Genomic DNA, 19453 nt, shown 5'->3' on the forward strand with positions numbered 1-19453 from the left:
ACACAGAGGATCCTATAATACTACTGTTATTGTAACTTCAAGATTTTTTATTTGTTTCTTTGTGTACACCTTTCTAGGAAAACACAGTTTGTTGACTACTTTAAAACATAGAGGGGTTTTCCCTAAAACACCAAGTTATAACCAGCTAAGCCTCTTCTCCATGATAACTTTGACAGCAAAATTGTTTTATGGTGATGTGCAAGGATCTTGAAAGCATCTAACTTTCTTTTGATGAGGACTGACAAAATCAGTCCAAATTTAAGGACTTTGATCAGTCTGATGATGTCTATCCTAGTACTAACTTCCTCACTGAGCTTCAGTCATATAGTCGGTTCACTATCTATCAATCAAAATGTATGGCGGCAGTGGATTTGGCAGTGATCCAGTCAGAGAAGCAACAGTCAAATTCAGGAAAATGAGTACTTCTGGGGAGCAACTTGAAAAATCTGGTTTGATACTAAACTTTTTCATGTAGATTATCTCAGGTCGAATTACATGACCCAGTTCATGTTGCAACCTTTCCCTTCAACAGAGAAGACTAAAGGGACCTTTTCTGTATCTGGCTGCTTTTCAGCACTGTTGGTGCTCTAGGGAAGAGTGTGGCTTGGGGAAAAGATGAGCAAAAGCAAGTTCTCTTCTCTCTTCCACCTGCTCCAGCAGTATCTAGGAATGTGTCACCAAAAACACATTTATATGGTTTTAAGAGCAAGTTATACACCATTTTTCATAAAACAGAAAAAAAAAAAAAAAAAAAATCTTGAAAGCATCAGAGCTTATTTGATGGTGAAATATCAAAGTAAATACAATCTCAATTCCATGCATGGTACAAATATAATTTATTACAGAAGAGCTTTCCTGAATGAAAACATATAAAGTCTCTCTCTTTCTCTCTCCCTCTCTCACACATGCACACACACACACCCACCACAAAGGTCATGGCAAATATCTAATGTGCCTACAGTTGGCGATATCCTTTCATGTGTAAAACTAACTACTGTTTAGCAAATAAATAATTAATAAAAAGACATTTAAATCAAGCAATGATAATGTGAGGCAAAAAGGAAAGACAAAGAAAAGATCTAGTCCTGAACTGTCCTGAAGTTTATGGCTCATGCAATGAAAGATTTCAGTTCATTCTATTAAAATACCATAGGAGGCATTACCTGAAATTTCATATCATCTCAGATTTCCACTGAAGTATTTGATGTCAAGTTCTATTAGTTATTAAATTTTTCTTTTCCCCATGTGAAAGGATGTTATTTCAATTTGCTTCTGGAAGTAAAACTCATAAAAGAAGTTCTATGGAATGTCCTTAATGTTTGCAGTTTAAAAAAAAAAAAAGAAAAAAAAAAAAAAAAAAAAAAAAACAGGAAACAAAGCTAAATAAATAAAAAATGTTATACTTTGCAAAAATGCTTGCTGAATGTTGTTAATGTCATACTGTTCCCTGATCTCATGAGAGCTGACAGATCTTAGAATGAGAGGGAAAAATAATTGCCTCAGAATCACTAAAGTCAAAATTACATTTCCTTTAGTTTCCAGGAAGCAGTCCTGAGCAAAAGGAAAACATAAAACCCCACGAAACCAATCAAAACCTTCATTTCACAGGATGAGTCCTAAAATATCTATATGAAATTGGATACTCTGAAGAGCACTCGGGCTACACAAAACCAAAGCTGCAGCTGTTGTTATGATTAAGCTCTTTGAGTCAGACAACCCTCTGAGTCCCAAAATTCTGTCCTCTCACTTTTTGCTGTTTCCTTGGCCTATAATAGGATTGCCACCCAAGCTAGGATGCCATCATAAAAATATAAGATTTATCCAGGTAATAAACTATTTAAAGCCAACCCACTCTCTATCTCTACCACTTATCTTTATTGCTGGGAGAATCACATTTCTGGCTCATTGCTTGGACCACATCAACCTGCTGCATGATCATCTCTGCTGAATCTCATGTCATATATACATTGTAAATCATCAGTGATAGTCTATATTATGTACATTATATAATAAACACATTAAAATGTTCTTTATATAGCTATGCTAAAGCTGGGTCCCTGATTTCAGAAAAGTAACTTTTGCACTTTAAAGTGCAGACAAAATTGCTTATGAAATTGTCATGAAATTCCATCAACATTTTTGGTAAAATGGTAAAAATTTAAATCCTTTGTTATTTGTTTGTTTGTTTTACAGAGCTCAAAACAAAACTATTTAGAAGCTATGTTTTGCTTTAATATATATATAAACTGGCTCTTCAGATAGATTTTAAAACAGATAAGAAATGAATATTTCATTCCAGAGAGAACGACATGGTTTGCTTGATACAAACTTACTAGGAGTAGGAGTATGGAGTGATGACAAATTTTGTTTAAAAACTTAGCAGTTGTAGTTTTTTTCATATTTTGGGTCATCATGCTTTTTCAAATATCAATTATTTTCATAGATCAGCACAGTATTTCTTTTAGATATACACTGTATTTTGTATTAATACTGATTATAAAATAATATTGAATGTGGATATTATTCATATTAATATGCTATTGGTCAAAATATTTCATTTTCTACTGAGAAAATTTATCCCTTTTTGCTTATTCAGTTCAAGAATAAATCAAATTTAAAGACAGGTTTGATTTTAGCAAGGGTACAGCATACAGAATCACTTTGAATATGGAACTTTATATCTTGATTCTAGACTTCAAGCTGTTAAGGTACTAATATTCTTCAACTTTATACTAGAGCATTTATACAACTATTTTTCATAATAAACATGGAGAAAATATAGTCATCATATAGAAGTAAGTGATGAGCATTCAAGATTGTGTGTATTTAATAGAAGCTGCTGTTAAATACACAGCAGTTAATCAGTCAGCTCAAGTGTTCTTGAATTTAGGTAATGTCCCCGTGTAAATCAAACTGGCACACTGGAGCTTTTACATATACTGTTTAGAAGCATGTAGAGATATCATCTTTGGATTTCAAAAGCTGATCTATTATTTTTGATATTATAAACATTTCCCATGCCTGGTAGACGATGTTGAGTTTCTGCAAGACAAGCTCAATATTTTTCTCTTCCCTTTGGATGGCCGCCTACTCCTCTAAAAGGGTTCTGAAACAAATCCTGGCAAGATGGAAAGAGCTCTGCAGAAATTGCTATTAAATATTTGTAAATCCCAGTCATAGTTTACTAGAGGGGTACAGGGCTTAAGTGGGTGAAGCTTTTCAGTTTCAGGCCCCAGACCCTTTGGAAATCAGCTTCTGTTGGCCACAGCTCCCTTCACATTGTGTATTAATTTAAAAGAGTCCGTACTCCCTCCCCTTATACCATGGCTGTAAAGCTGCAGCAGCTATATGAGATGTTCTGCTTATTCTTCAGTCTATGACAAAAGGCAAGGAGCATGTCACGGATTTCTGCAGAGACACATATGGCTGGTTCACAGGCCTCCATTTAGTCTGCCATGAAGTAAAACTGCAGATATTTTAACCTGCATTACTACTACAGTTCCCTTTAGCACCTTATGATACGGGTTAAATCTTTTGGTGTCCGATATTAGCAGTTAACCTGATCCTGTTTCCACAGTGTGAAAACCACTGGGGATAAAGTGACTTATGATAACTATAAAGGGTTTATTTTGATGTGCAGGAAGGTAAAGGCTCACCTGAACTAACACCCCAAAGCAATTTGCCACATCCAGAATCCACTAGTAACAGGTTTTTGAAGTTCTTGGGGGGAAAAGGAAATTCACAGATGATACCAAATTGGGTGGATACCAAATTGAGCTGTTGACTCCTTTGAGGGTGGGTGAAGTCTTGCAAAGAAATTTGGACAAATTAGAAAGCGGGGCAACCATCAACAATATGAAGTTTAACAAGAGCAAGTGCCAGATTCTGCACCTGGGAAGGGGCTACCCTGGTTATACCTACAAGCTGGGCAATGAGACACTGGAGAGCAGCCCTGCAAAAAGGGATTTGGGGATTTTGATCAACAGCAAGATGAACATGAACCAGCAGTGTGCCTTGGTGGCCAGAAGGGCCAATTGTATCCTGGGGTGCATCAGGCACGGCATTGCCAGCTGGTCAAGGGAAGAGATTGTCCCACTCTGCTCTGCACTGGTGCATCCCCACTCTGCTCTGCACTGGGGCATCCTCAGTACTGTGTGTAGTTTTGGGTGCCACAGTATAAGAAAGACATAAAGCTGTTAGAGAGAGTCCAAAGGAGGGCAACAAAGAGGGTAAAGGGTCTAGAGTGCAAGATTTATGAGGAGCAGCTGAAGTCATTTGGTTTGTTCAGCCTAGAGGAGACTGAGGGGAGGCCTCATGGCAGGCTGCAGCTTCCTCATGAAGGGAAGCAGAGGGGCTGGCGCTGAGCTCTTCTTTCTGGTGACCAGCCATAGGACCTGAGAGAACGGCTTGAAGCTGCAACAGGGGAGCTTCAGATTGATTATCAGAAGGTTCTTTACTGATAGGGTGGTCAGGCACTGGAACAGGCTCCCCATGAAAGGGGTTATGGCACCGAGCCTGCTGGAGTTCAAGAAGTGTTTGGACAACACTCACAGACGCATGGTCTGACTTTCTGGGTGGTCCTCTGGGGACCCAGGAGTTGCACTCAATGATCCTTGAGGGTTCCTTACTACTCCGATATTCGGTGATTCTGTGATTCTAACATGAAAATGATTATCCAGCTCAAGTAAAGAACGCATTATAAAAGGAAAGTGTACAGGACCTTTTTTTTTTTTTTTTTTTTTTTTTTTCAGAAACACATGGGAAAGAAAAAATGGTGGATACTGGTAAATATTATCCCTTTTTTTATCTTATTTTTCAACTGTCCCAATGTTTTAAAATAATCCCAGTTGTAAGTAAATATTTGTTTGTTTTTTTTTTCTTGTTTTTACAGCCAAAACAGCAAAGAAAGAAGTAAAAGTACATGGTAAGACCTGTAAAGAACAGTAATTTCTCATTTATCTGTTTTAATTTTAAGTTAAGACAGGATTAGGTAAAGGGAGAAGAGAACTTAAGCCAGGGATAAAGATTTGTTGGTTTATCAAATTTACTTGAGCAAATGACTGACTGTGGAGCAGCCATGAAGTTATTTTGCCTTCTGGAACAGTGATCTTATCAAATGTATGTGAGAAGAACAACGATGGTGAGATTGTTTTATTTCAGCTTTTAAAGGTTTGTCTTTTCAGGGAGGAAACGGTTTTGCTTGGAAACCACAGTAAACTGATAGAGAGTAAAACACAAAAAAGGAACTTGAGCATTTGGAAGGGAGGAAAGAAGTATGTTGTTTTGGTTTGGTTTTACTTCAAATATCTATGCCCACATATTTTATTCCTGTAGCTAGGTACTTTTATTCCTGACAGGAATCTATTTCTCAAGTTTAACCAAATTTGGAAGAGCAAAAAAATTTTCAACCCCTTTTACAGCCAAGCTTTATGACTCACTCATCTGATGACTCTATTTTCTCAGATACAGATTCTGAGCAAAATATACAGTAGACAGTCACTCTGTATAAAAGAAAAAAAAAAAAAAAAAAAAGAAAAAAAAAAAAAAAGAATCCCTCCTCTTCTATGGCATAAAACCTGACACAATACTTCAAAATGAGGCTATCAATAATGAGAAACAGAAATGTTGAATTCAGCTTCATTCATTTCAGTCCAATTATGAAGAATAATAAACAAATCAAACTGAAGACACATGTTCTAGCAATACTTCTGAAAATGGATCTTCCCCTGTACCAATACAAGAATGGTTCTTTTTCCTAAATTATGCTTCGAGTTTTCAACAGACTCAAAGAAAATACTCTTAACTTCCCAGGATAACTGAAATTAACAAAAGGAGATTTCTGTTGCATATGCTCCACCAATGTTTTACTTTGCCACCTGTTTTTCCTCCTTCTCTTACTACCTGAAAAGCAGTGAAGCTGTAGGTATACTTTACCTACTGACCTTATTTTCCATTGCTTTTAAGCTACAGGTTTATTAGTCATCTGCCATGAGACTATCCAAACAAGCAACATATGTGTGCCTCAGTTTTCCTCTTCATAAAAATTAATGAATGAACAGTAGTTCAACAGTAGTTCAGGATACTCTGTGGAAATAGGTAGCACATTGACCAAGGGATGAATATGTTAGGATATTCTGTCCTATTCTGTAAAATCGATTCTAACAGGACTTTTATACATTTGCAAAAGTTATTTCCTGGAATATTTTCTTGTATTTTACAGCATCTGTGGAAACTCTGAAGTCATTTTATTTATTTTTTTTTTATTTTATTTTTTTTAATTAATTAAGCAGAATGCTGGTGTTTACTCTGTTCTTAATAAAAAAGTTCCTTGTGACAAATCTGCTATCAGGTATGACTTATGTAAAATAAAGTGGACATATTAAATATTAATGGGGCATTTATTGCAGCACCTGAAAGGCCCCTTAAAAATAAAATAAAAGAAAAAAAATTCAAGTTATCCATGGACTGACAAACTATAATTCTCCAACCTTACCAAATTTCTAACCTTAACTCAAGCCATATGTGTTTTTTTTTCTGTTGTTTGTTTGTTTGTTTGCTTTTTTGAAAGGCAGAAAAGACAAGTAATTGATCTCTTATAGAGACATGACACAAAGTAATATTTCTCTTTTTGCCAGTCCAGCTGCAGCACAAAACTGAAGCAGTTTTCTTTACCAAGTCTAGGAATTTTTATGGAGAGGTTCAGTTTTTGCTTTGCTTTAATACATGAACTGCCAGTGGGAGAAGGTGGAAGATATGGGGGTAGAACTTTCTTTACCATCTGTTCCTTCCCTGAAGGCACAGGGCACTGGGACTGCTCAGAAACCTCTAGGTCTTAAATTCCATCTGAGCAAATATTAGATTGTTCATGTTAGTGTCTGAATTTTTACATGTACACAGTGTAGGATATTAATTCTGAATCTTCAAGAACATTACAGGTGCCAGTCGTATCTTAGAAAGAAGGAAAATGGGATGGCACATTATAAACTGTGAAAGCACTTCACTCGGAGTCCACACACAGTTGTATTTATTCACATCAAAGACCACCTTGCTTTGCAAACATTCCTATTGAAACAATAGCACTACATTTATCAACTGCTCAGACTTGTGAACAGTTTCCAAATCTGTCTGCCAAAAGTCAAAAGCAGAGAAATGAGAATTATTAGTTTTTAACACATTGCTGTCACTCAATCATCCTCTTTTACTTTAGAGTTCATTTCCAAATAACTCATTGGAAAGCAATATAGTGTTCTGCAGTATGAGGAAGGGTTGTAGAATTGCAGGCTTGGAGATTAATGTAAGGAAATCAAAGTTGATGCAGCATTCCCTTTATTGGATATTTTTAAGCTCCCTGCTTTATGGGCTAAATTCATAATGCTGTCTTTGCTATGCAGCTAATTGTATTGAACAAAACAGAAACAAAACTAATTTAGACACTGTGTTCTTTGTACTCCCACCAGATAAAAGGGAAAACTACAGAAAAAAAAAAAAAAAAAAAAAAAAAAAAGTATTTTGTGTGCATCTTTTTCGCTTTCAGCAAATTCTAGATTGCAAAATCTGAAAATAAAGGTAGTCTTGCTGCTATGGGTGACTGAACAGAGCTTTCACCAATTGCTTGAAGCTTCTGAACAAATCTTTTTTGAAACATTATTATTTCTTCTGTAACACTGTACTGTGCATTCAATGTCAGCATTTCAACACCTATGAGCCCATCTCTGCCAAATGTGTATCCATCAGGGTCTCAGAAAAAAAAAAAAAAAAAAAAAAAAAAAAAAGTGAAATATTTGTTTCCTGCAGAATTAAGTCAATTTCTGCAAACTTGAAGTTTTCCTTGGCCACTGCTGGGAAATGTTGTCATTGGCCTTTAGAAAATGTTATTCTCACTGACTATATCTACCCTTTTATTAGGAGCTATTTTCTTTAGGTCTTTTGTGAATTATAATTAACAGGATCTTAGAAACAACAGAGACTTGATCCATATGTTTTTTTTTTGCAGTGAGTGGCCTCACGTTTTTCACTGAATAGCATATTTCATACTTTTTTAGATGAGAAGTAAACATTTGTAAATGCAATTTGTCTTCATCGTGTCACCAGTATTTTGAAGAATAGAAAAGAACCCTGCCTTATAAGTCTTGAATTAAGGGGTACTTGAAAAAAAGTATACAAAATTCACAGTTCACTAAAAACAAATGGAAATTGTATGTTTCTATTAAAACAGACAAGAATTATTCTGTTTTTGTTGTTGTTGTTTGTTTGTTTGTTTGTTTGTTTCTGCTGTCAAATGAGTGGTTTCACAACTGAAAATGTTGATCTCAACGATCTTAGTTTTATCATAGGATCAGATTAAAATTGAACCCGAAATTCTTCTCTTGTATTTAAGTTAATAACAATTTTGTAATAATTAATCACCAAACCCCATTAAATAGAAACACCTTACGTTAGCTCTGGAATAATTGTCTATTTCTGAAAAAAATACTTATTAATAAGTAATTTAAATTTAACTTTTTGTTGCTGATTTTGAAACTCAAACATAGCTTGGAATTCAAGGGAAAAATGATGTTTTTGTTGAAATGTTACAGCTGTTCTTTTTACCTCTTAGTAAGAATCACATGGGGATGCTGTTGTTTTAATCTAAATTTACATTTTTTTTTTACAATGTCAGAAAAATTCTAGCATTCTTTAACTTTCACTAAGACTGAACAAGACCATTGCTTTTCAGTCTCTATTCACTTGTTATTTATTGCTGCTCTTTACTGATTTGTTTTCCTTTTTTTTTTTTTTTTTTTTTTTTTTTGTATCAGCAGCTCTGTAGCAGCAGTGTGGTTTTGAATATTCTGAATATAGCTGTTGGCTAATATTGATATTTTTAAGCATATTCATGGAAGGAAAATCATCCTTGTCTGAAAACAAGTGAGGTTTTTGATATAATTCTCTTCTTATGTAATTAAATTAAGAATATGCTGTCATGGAAGAAGGTCTTGGCCATTCCCACTAGCTTGTATTTCTGAAAAACTATCAAGCTTATAGGAAGTTTTTATAGGAAGTTTTGTTGCATCCTCTCACAAAAGGTTTTGTAATGTGTTTATGGTAGGGAATTTTTTCTTTTCTCCATGCAACAAAACAGTTCCTAAATTATAATAGACATTTTCTAGGTTTATGATTGCTTGATGTTTGTGAAGTCATGACGAGGTGTTTCTGCCTCTGACGTCACTGTTCAGTGAGTTTTGTCTCCAATCAATGTTTTCTTTTAGTTTTCCTTCACATTGAGCAAACATCTCAAAACAACTTTAAAATCAGTGACTCTTTGGAATACATACTTCTGATATAGGTTCTAGTTATGAAAACTCCTTGTTTTGGGATAAAGATATTCTTACAAATTTGATTGTAGCCTACAACTATTAAAGATGCAGAAATATTTCACTGCTGGATTGCTCTCCTGGATGCTTTCACAATAAAGTAATATTTGCTAAGTTCTTTCTTTTTTGTTTCCAAAGAGCTTATGATGGAATCAGAGGAACAATTACCATACAAACCAAGTTGATGCACATTATACCAAGTTACTAAGGATTTTGTTGTGAAATGACAAAATATAAAGGAAGTCCAGACACCATGTAACTCATCTATTTTTTAACTACAACTTGCTGAATAGATGGATTCCTGGCAAATTTATACTTTTGCTTTTACATGCATCCTTTTTTATTATTATTATTTCAAGTAGTTAATTATTTATTTTATGCCTGATGTTCTCCTTCTGAGGAGAATATTATTCTACTTCCATGTTACTTAAGTGATACAGCTAAAGGATCAGCTTTTCATGTAGGGCGTGCCTGCAAAGGGACAGACTTTTGCAGTGATGATCTTTCAGGATGCCACTCAGAAGTGTCATAACTTTGAAAGTGCTTAGTAAAAGGGACAAAATCTTTAGCTACTTAGAGAACTTGTCCATTTTCTAACACAAATGAGACAAAACCTTCATTGGAGTCTTATTCCAAAACTGATTCTATGTGTATTTATAAAGACTGTTAAAGTGACACCTAATAAAAGACCTCTCAGCATCACCAAAGCAGCTCACACCTCTATTCTCAAAAAACTGAGTGAATAAATCAATGTTCTTATTCTTCCAAGTATTATTCTTCCATATCCAGATGATGCTACTAGCCAGTTCCCAACAGCAACTAAAGTGTTAATCTAAATCAGCAATTTCTTTACAAATGCTTACAGAAGCATTACAGCATTACTGAATGCACTGATTGATAGAATATTATTAATAGTACTAGTTGTTATTTTTAAATATTAGCTACAAGGTTGCTCAAGAATGGCTGGTTCCTTTATCATAACTGCACTCTTTGTATACAACCTCCACACAATTTTGATGCCTCTAAATACCTGTTCATCTCAGAAATTTGTATTGCTCTTCTAGGTTGATATTCAGTGTCTAGAAAATATTTTCAGTTTTTATTCCATCAGTCTTCTGGTTTTCAGAAATGGAACAAACCCAAATTGCTTTCTTTTAGCTAAAATGACTAACATGCTTTGGAGAAAACAACTGTTCTCAATAATTCATTGTATTCTTATCATTGCTGCTGAAAATATATTTTGGAGTGCATATTGGTCTTAGTGCCCCTTTTCATATTTTTTTTTAATATTAAAATAAGCTTATTCTTTAATATTTGACAGTTTCAGCAAACTTATTAAAAGCCCTGTGTTCACAATGGCAGGGCTCAAAGCTCAGATTCACCTAGGCATGGAGGTATCTCTTATATAGTATCTTATATAACTTATAATAATAAGGTATCTGCAGTTTAGCCTCTGTTCCACCTGAGATCAAGAAAAAAGAAGAAAAAAAGATACTGCTTTTTTTTTTTTTCTGAAAGAAATTCCTGTTTGATTTTTTTTTTAAGATAGGTCAAAAATGCTTATTATGTGGTCTTTTATCAGAAAAAAAAAAAAAAAAAAGCAATCTCATGGCTGAAAATCTTTGAAATCATTTGCTTTAAAGTAATCTGTAAGTATTTAAGAAAAGCAACACTTCTGACCAGAAACATCACTTAAATCTTATCTTTTCTTGCAGCAGTACCTGAAAAGAAGGAAGAGAAAGCAATGAAGGCAGGAGAGCAAGGTAAAAAGAAAACAAAGAAGTTGGCATTATCTCTCCTCAAAAGACAACAGCACAGAAACAAAATCCTCAGATTCAGACGGCTAGATGACAACAACATTTAAAATCTTTGCTCTGACTGCTATTTGCAAGAGTTCTGCTCTGTTTATCAGAGCAAGAGGGAATTTCCACCAGGAACCTGGCTTTGTCCCACTTCCAGAAAACCACTACAAAAGCTCAAAGTGAGCAAGCCACTCACTTCACCTTAAAAGTCCTGCACTGGGACTTTCATGTTCCACAGGTCTTGTGAGAGGCTTCCTACCCCAGCAGCCTAGGCAGGGATCAATCAGCCGTTGCTCCTCAGTCTTGGACACAGACGTGCAATGAGGTATAGGGGCACAGACCACCTCCAGTCAGAAGAGCTTCCTTTCTTATCCCAAATGATAGCCCTTAAGAAGACCTTAGCCCTAAGAAGAGCCTTAAAGATCTGCTGCAGCTTGAGAAATCTCAGAAGGATTTTGAGAACAGAACTTTTAAATGTTTGTAGCAAAACAGTTAGGATTGTTATGTGTGAGGTATGAACGGGAAGGTCTAGGAGTAGGAACACCAGAAGAAGGGATACAAGAACTACACGTGTTGATGTCATTGTTCAGCAAGCCACAAAGCCTAAATACAATTTAAAGTTAGTCAGAGCAGAAAAAACAAGGGTCAGTCTGCATTCAAGCTAAAACAAAACTCAAGCCATGCCCACAAAGATGATAGTGAGAATATTAAAAAATTATATATATGTATATATATAGGTTTGGAGACTTAAAAAAATATATATAATAATCTAGGTAATGAAAAAAAAAAAAAAGGACAGTGAATAAAATTCCAGACATCAAATAGCATGGAAAGGGAAAAGATCATAATCATTGGCCATTCTTGAAGTGTACAAGAAGACACAAAGGACAGCAATACATGGCTGCCAAACTAGGAAAAACATGGTATGTTGGGCACTTAGTGGCTGGTAGTGCTTGTTCCCTGTGCCACTGCAAGGTCTTCTGGACAGATTAACTGGATACACATATCTCACTGCCTAAGTGCTGGACAGAATGCTTGGACACACTCTGCTTGGGATTGAGGATGTACAAACGAGAGTGAGCTTGCAAGTGAGGGAAATTCTCCTTTCCCCTCCTATCAGGTCTCCTATTGTGACTTTCTCCATTACATATATTTATATTTATTATCACCTTTCAGCATGATATCCTTCAAACTAGCTTCTCACACACTTGTTAAAAATAAATAAATAAATAAAACATCTCTGTATTTTAAGATAGTATGGCAAGTAACAAAGTAATAAAACATTAGCATAAAGCCCTAAAGCTTGTCAGCACTGGCTCCCTTTATACAATATATATCCACTTCTATTCTGTTGTATTACTAACTGCCTACCAAGGTGATTTATGTATTTACTCATGCTCATATTACCGATTAGAACCGTGATGATGAATTTGCTATTTTCAGTCTTTTCATAATGGAGTTTTTCCAAATTTGCAAGTAACCATCAAAATAAAGTAAAAGGAATAATTACAAGTGTAGTTTTGGTCAGCTGAGCAATTATTCCTCTCTTTTCTCTAGTTTCTCAGCTTCAGCTTTACTCAGCATCACTCAAGCCAGCATACGCACCCAGCAGCAGCTGTCAGCTGCTTGTTAGTTGTCATGGAAAATGTTATAATTAGGTAGGCTTTGGCCTAGATTTCATTCATTGTTAGTCTGGGTATTTCTACACTATTTTCCTTTGCTGTACAAGTGCTCTCCAGCCACCTGCACTATTTGACCTCCTCATACATCACTGAGGTGGTGTTTGCTGTAAGATTTGTCTCTTCTACAACATGCCACCATTATATGGGATGTTTTTTTGCAAAATATTTTAACTGTGCCATAAAGAGCATAGATGGAGCAGTACAAACTGCGTTTCACATGGATGGCATCAAGCTGGGAGTTTTGGGATCACAGCTGATTTTGAACCCCGAGTTGCCCAAACAGGGGACAACGTTTTTCCCCTAAGAACAGTCAGCAGCAGTAGCTCTGTCTCCCCATATCCACAACCATCTAGTTTCTGCAAGTCAAAGAGATAAGAACAACATGCAATGTCTATCTCAGTTACCTCTACAGCTCCTTCCAAATGCTGGCAGCAGCTCAGGCCCTCTACTGCATATAAATGAACATGAATACTTTAATTCAGTAATTGTGACTGCTTCTCATTTCTGTGCCCTGTATGTGCTGCCAACACATTGGGCTTTCAAAGACAAATGAGCAAAAAAACATTTTCAGAAAGTTTTTTTGAATATTATCACACATTTCTATTTCTGATGGAACAGTTAAAAAAAAAAAAAAAAAAAAAAAAAGTGTTGGAAACAGCTCTGGGTTATGTTTTGACTGAAGAGAAAACTGTACTGAATTCACTGATCCCAGGTTTATCTGGAAGATCTGAGTGAAATGAGGACTCTTCTTCTTAACAGCAAAAGTATGAATGCATGAAGAAATGTTATTTTTAAAACTATTTTTGGACTGATAAATGAAAATATTTGTTCTTCTGTCTTTTGTACATCTTTTTGTACATATCAACAAGTAGAGGGAGTCTGACCTGATGAAAATTAGAATTTGCGATTTAAGAAAAAAAAATGAATATGGAGACTTGCAGTAAAATCTGGAGTGTCAGCCGTTCTACTTGTTTAGCAATTAGGGTGTAGCTTCATTGTTTCAAACCTCAACAATGGTTTTAGTCGTTTAACATGCTGTTGTAGCTTTCACCTCAAATCCCTATTGACGGGAAAAGGGCTAGAAAGTTATAGCAACATTCCAGTTCACTGATCTCTCATTAGTAGTAAAGCAAAACTACATGTAACATTTCTGATTGTTAAAAGGAAAGCAAGAAGGAAGAGAACTGCCAGAACTGTCTGAGGAAAGACAGTGCTTTATCTCTTTATCATATCTGTTTCACAAATGACATGATCAAATGTCAGGATGTTGTCAGTGCTTGTCATTAAGACAACTGAATACTTAAAAGAAATGAGGAAACAGCAAATATATTGTCTTGTAATATCCAATATTATTAAGAAAGAAGTTAGCTAGCATCAGTTAAAGAAGGTTATATGAAATTAGCATTTTTATGTTTGGTTGCATGTCTGCAAGGTACTAGGTAAGAAACATGAATATTTTTCACATTAACTGTCAAGCAACAATGGAATAGAAATCATTTTCAAGCTGTATTTAAGCAGTGAGAGACATTTCTTTAAACATATTTTCAATACCTGTTTGTATTAAAAAGTCTTTCCCTGTGTGAACATGTATTACAATATTTCTTTTTTTTTCTTTTCTCTTTTTTACCTCTGCTTCCCTTCTCTTTTCTTCCCTCAGATAAACCAAAGATGAAACAAGCAAGTAAGCTAAATATTTAGATACTTCTCCCTAACTTGTTAAATCAATGTCAGTTCTAAAGAATAATAATAAAAAAAAAAATGTATTAAAGTTACTGGGTGTTGTAGATTATAGTTGATTAAAAAGACTAGATACAACAAAGCTAATAATAAGAACAATGGGTATGTGGAGAAATGCTGGTCTATTTAATTCAAAGAAGCTTTGTCCCATTACTGTATATTCTTCCTTGTCAAAAGGATGACACTTGTGCTATGCAAGCATGGTAAATCTATTTACAAAGTTTATTATTTCACACACAGTTCTTCTCTACAAGTTTGTTAGGCTCACTACAGGTCTCAGTTACATTGTCTGATATCCATATAATCTTAACACTGCAAATCAATACAGAGCAAGTAGCAAAAGGCTCTTCTATTGGATTTGTGCTGCAGGTTGTCATTTTAGCAAGTTATGCCAGAGTATCTAATAGACCTCAGCAAGTTCAGTCTTACAGCTAGTAAGCTGTATTTGTATTTATTATTTAAGTTAACATTTACAGGTCAGCCCTGGATCACTCTAAATTCTTCTGCATCAACTGTGTAACCATTCTAAAAGCAATTTTTTTTTATTTTTTTATTTTTTCTGGAGATGATAAAAGCCTCCAAAGCACCAGATATTTCCTTGTTTGGGTACCACTCAGGAATTTAAGTTTCGTCAGTATTGACTTAAACTTGCAGTTTAGAATAGACTAATGTTCATTTTTTTTACAACAGTTTACATAACTATATTCTTAATTTTGCACAAAAGCTGTAAGTTATTATGGACAGGCTCCTGAACATGACGGGTTTATATTGTGCACTAAATGTTTTGTTGTTATTGTTGTTGTTTTGTTTTGTAATGGCAAGTGTACTATTTATCTGTGTTACTTGGTTTAATCACAAATTCTTTTTTTCATATCATAAAAGAGAAAGAGAGGAGAGGAAAGGTCTGTGTATTCCATACTCCCTTTTTTGTAGAGAGCATGGTACAGAGCATGGAATTCCTCTCAGAAATTTTCAGTAATTCATGAGCACAAAAGGATATATCTTTCAGCCTTCTCACTGATTTTTTTTTTTTTCTGTTAGCACTGACCACTGTCATTAACAATATTTAAATATTAGTGTTACTTCCATTTTCATTAGGACTATTAGAAATACATAGTTCCTCCCTATATGTTTCATGGATATTTGCAATGAATTGTTTGTTTTCTCACTTTGAAAATTAGTGACTGAATAATAAAATCCTGAGCACAAAACCTGAAGGTAGAAGCAGGAGAGCAGAGGCAGCTTCTGAAGCACATGTCTGGGATATGGTGAGGATGGAAAAAGACAGCTTTCAGTGTCAACAGTAAATGAAGTTTTTTCACCCGTCGGTTACTTTTGATTTAAATAAAATTTATCATGTCTGAATTCCTTCAACGTAGGTTCCCTGTAAACTTATATTTCTTAGACAGAGTCCAATAATAAATCATGAACAAGAAGCTTTATTGATAATGATGATAAATTGCTGTTGGACACAATCCATGTTTTCATAACAAAAGTGACTTCATAAATTGTGTGTGATTCCCAGAAGTAAACAATTATCACTGTGGGTAACCACTGTAGTTCTGGAAGTTTCAGATCTATCTGCTAAACACAATACAACTTCCTACTCACTAGGAGTCTTGAACTTTTATCCCATGTGCAGAAACCAAGGGGATCTTGTAACAGATCTTTAAGCATTTCTGGCACTGAATTGCTTCTGAGTTTCCCAACCAATAGAAAGATTTTTTTATTTTTTTTTTAAAATTTATTTTTTGCTTCATATCTGCTGAAGAACATTGTATTTCTTTTCCAGAAAATGCCAGTTAATTACTGTTTCGCAGATAATATATATAAACCACTGTAACCAGTAGTCTGTACTTAACATGCAGAATTCAAAGTCCAAGTCTGTTCTTTCTATTTTTGGACAGCCTAATCTGTCATCTTAATTTTGGAGAAGGGTGAGCGAATCTTTGGTTTAATTAGCCCAGAACCACAGTCTCATGTTTTTCCTGAAACAATATTCTTGCTTTCTGTCTGGACCAGATTATTTCTTATGTCTTTTCAAAGGCATAATTCAGTGTCCATTAAGGTGTAATTCATAAGGCATAATTCAGTGTCCATGGTGTGGCCTAGCCATCTCCACTAGTTGTCAGTAGGCAGATAAAAATAATTCTTTGTCCTCCTATTTGTCACTATTGTGTTGCTCTCAATTAGACATGCATCCGATCTTTATGAAAGAATAGTTTCAATAGAGAGATCCTTGGACTTGTTTAGCAAGAATGAACAATCCCAGATGAGGGAAGCACCTACAGACACAACTAATAAATCAAAACTGGGAAAAAGTGGGGTTTTGTTTTGTACTTTCTGGTTAAGAAAGTTGAAATATCCTCATCATATATTAAGATGAAGCTTTTACATTTTATAGACTTCATAATTAAGTCAATAAAACACATTTTGTGGCCTACAGTCATTCAGAACTGAAATAGGTGAATTTTGTACAACTTTTTCAATCACTGCTTTTCACTGTTTATTCTGATTTACAGATATAGTCTCTCACATGATCTAGATGCTTCATTCTCTTAAGATTAAAACTCATTGTTTCATTCAGTTATTGCTTCTAACTGTCACTTTGTTGGTGTGAATACTTCTTTTACAGATCCTGGAAAAGACAAAGAATTGAAATCTCCAGCTGCTACAAAAGATAAAGGTAACACTGAAGGACAAAACTCTGTAACACCCAAAGATATATCTGCATCAAGAAGAAAAAAATCTTGCAATCCATTGGGCTTTTGTTCTTAAGATATATCTTAGTTAGCAAAGTATGTGTGATACTAGTTCAGTAAATTTGTGGAAAAACTTTCTTAGCATTACAAGAAGTGCAAACAGTTCTTTGCTAATAGGAAATATTTGTAAAAGCCCTTAGAAGTCCAAACTCAGAATTTAGGAACACAATGAAGATTTGCTGTTAAATGCTGCAAAATGAAATGAGTTTTGAGTGATCTTTGTTCTTTCATCACAGTTAAGAAATGTTCATAATTTCACTTTGCTAGCATGCACTAAGTGCAGACAGTGTTTTGTACTACACATTCAGTTGGTATCATGGCTCATTGAGAAAATAAGAGTTTTTAATCAATTGTTAACCCAGCAGTATTAGATGTTAACCTTTTATCACTCTAGCTTGAAGATTCATTTTTTCTTTTTTTTTTACAGAACACACTAAAGAAAAGGAAGGAAAGAATCCTACAGCTTTAAAAGATAAAGGTAAGGATACACAAGAGAATTTAATACTTCTTTTAAAACAAGCAGAAACACAAAGAAGAATGAAGATACTTACTTAAAAATAATCATTAGAGATCTTGCCCATTAGAAATCTTATCAAAAATATTTAATTGGCTAAAAATCTGTACAGATTTTATAATAAAAACAAACAAAGATATGAAGAGAATACTGAAAATCAATTAATATTCAAAAGCCTCAAAAATAATTAAATAAATATCACAAAACCACTCTGAGTTAAGATCCTTCTTAAGAACTTTTTCTTTTCTGAATGATACAAAGTGTTTAACAGGAACCAGTTAGTGAAGTTTGCACTGAATGCTTGCATAAATCTGAGGATACTGTAAGTATAAATCCATGAGGATGTGATTGGATAACAGGCTTTCTGGGCTCTGCAAAAACTCATAGCTTCACCCAGTCAACCACCTGAGATGTGTGAGTTTGTCTGAATCTTTCTTTTTTTCTTTTTTTTCTTTTTTTTCTTTTTTTTTTTTTTTAATTTGGTCAGGGTAGATGGTTAGCTCTGCTGAATTTCTTTACATCCATTATTTTTTGGGTGCTTTTTATTGATTTTATCACTTCCCTCCTTTCCAGAGATAGGTGCATTTGAAAGGAAAAGTGATTTATGTTCTGAGATGTTCTTTAGGTTCTTCAGGATAAAAAGATCTACTGTATAGATAAGCATATTCATGTTTATTCTAAATTTTAGTCATTACATACTATTTCAAACATATGAATGAAGAGTCTAGTTCAAGCACCACAGGAAAGATGAAAAATGTAGCGCATTCTTCTCTAACTACTCCTTTGGAAGTAGTTTTAGCAATTCACAGTCAAGGTGTGAGTGACTTCAATCACTATTTGAACAGGTCCTTCTAATATGACAGAGGAGTCTAGACCTTCTTCAATCGGTCTTTATAAAGGGGCAGTCATGACGTGTTAAACGTAGGTTGTGTTATATCAGATTTCTACATTTTAAGACAATAAGACAAAAATCCCCGTAAGAATTCCAACATATTACCAAACTGAGCTTCATACCACTTTCTTTACATCATATAATACAGTCATGAATATCCCAAAGCATTACGGCTGCTGACAGCAAGGCCTTGGCCTACTACTTACTGCTGAGTACAGCTGTATACAGCCTGAAGGCTTCTGAGTGGCTGCAGCAATGTTGATGTCCAGCCCAGCCAAGCCTGAACCCTCAGGTCCTGAGAGTGCCTGCTGATGCAGCTGTAACTGTTTCCTATAATAGGCATGAAACTTTCAGTCTTTGTGTCTAAAAATGTGGGTGTTGATTAGCTAGCTGACTAGCTCAGTTCAAAGTATGTTGGCAGCAAAGAACTTATAGGAAGAACTTACATAACTGTACACAAAATAAATAAAAAAATAAATAAAAATTGATTACTCAGCATATACTTAGTATTATTAACTACTCATCTTACACCCCATATTCACCTAGTTTCTAAAGTAATCAATTTCATACTTCTCCCTGTCTCTGCTCTCTTCAGGTCTCCTCAGTGGCCTCTATAAAGGCTGAGCAGCTTACTGGGGCCTTCTTTTAACTGTTACTGGAAAATACATATATATATATATATATATATATATATATATATATATATATATA

General features: G+C 34.7%; 1 protein-coding gene and 2 long non-coding RNA genes across 13 annotated transcripts in view; 1 reads left to right on the forward strand and 2 right to left on the reverse strand.

Annotated features, from left to right (window-relative positions):
• Positions 1 to 19453, forward strand: part of TRDN (triadin) — a 245228-nt gene that overhangs the window by 156079 nt on the left and 69696 nt on the right. For 8 of the 11 annotated variants that reach the window (XM_035320873.1, XM_035320877.1, XM_035320868.1 and 5 more), the window contains 7 exons: positions 4752 to 4784; positions 6221 to 6242; positions 9061 to 9065; positions 11069 to 11116; positions 14495 to 14518; positions 17210 to 17260; positions 17764 to 17814. In XM_035320873.1, coding sequence (XP_035176764.1) covers positions 4752 to 4784; positions 6221 to 6242; positions 9061 to 9065; positions 11069 to 11116; positions 14495 to 14518; positions 17210 to 17260; positions 17764 to 17814 — 234 coding nt within the window. Of the gene's footprint in view, positions 1 to 4751; positions 4785 to 4891; positions 4925 to 6220; positions 6243 to 9060; positions 9066 to 11068; positions 11117 to 14494; positions 14519 to 17209; positions 17261 to 17763; positions 17815 to 19453 lie in introns of all 11 variants that reach the window. The other 3 variants (XM_035320870.1, XM_035320869.1, XM_035320876.1) reach the window with 3 other exon arrangements.
• Positions 1368 to 10747, reverse strand: LOC118163849. Its single transcript, XR_004749222.1, has 3 exons — positions 10032 to 10747; positions 7045 to 7048; positions 1368 to 3450 (listed from the first exon to the last, which is right to left on the reverse strand). It is a non-coding gene; the product is annotated as an uncharacterized LOC118163849 (long non-coding RNA).
• Positions 15398 to 19453, reverse strand: part of LOC118163850 — a 27140-nt gene continuing 23084 nt past the window's right edge. Inside the window, exon 3 of the long non-coding RNA XR_004749223.1 lies at positions 15398 to 15408. This is a non-coding gene — a long non-coding RNA (uncharacterized LOC118163850). The remainder of the gene's footprint in view (positions 15409 to 19453) is intronic.

Source organism: Oxyura jamaicensis, chromosome 3 (genome assembly GCF_011077185.1).
Source record: "Oxyura jamaicensis isolate SHBP4307 breed ruddy duck chromosome 3, BPBGC_Ojam_1.0, whole genome shotgun sequence".
Lineage (NCBI taxonomy): Eukaryota > Metazoa > Chordata > Aves > Anseriformes > Anatidae > Oxyura > Oxyura jamaicensis.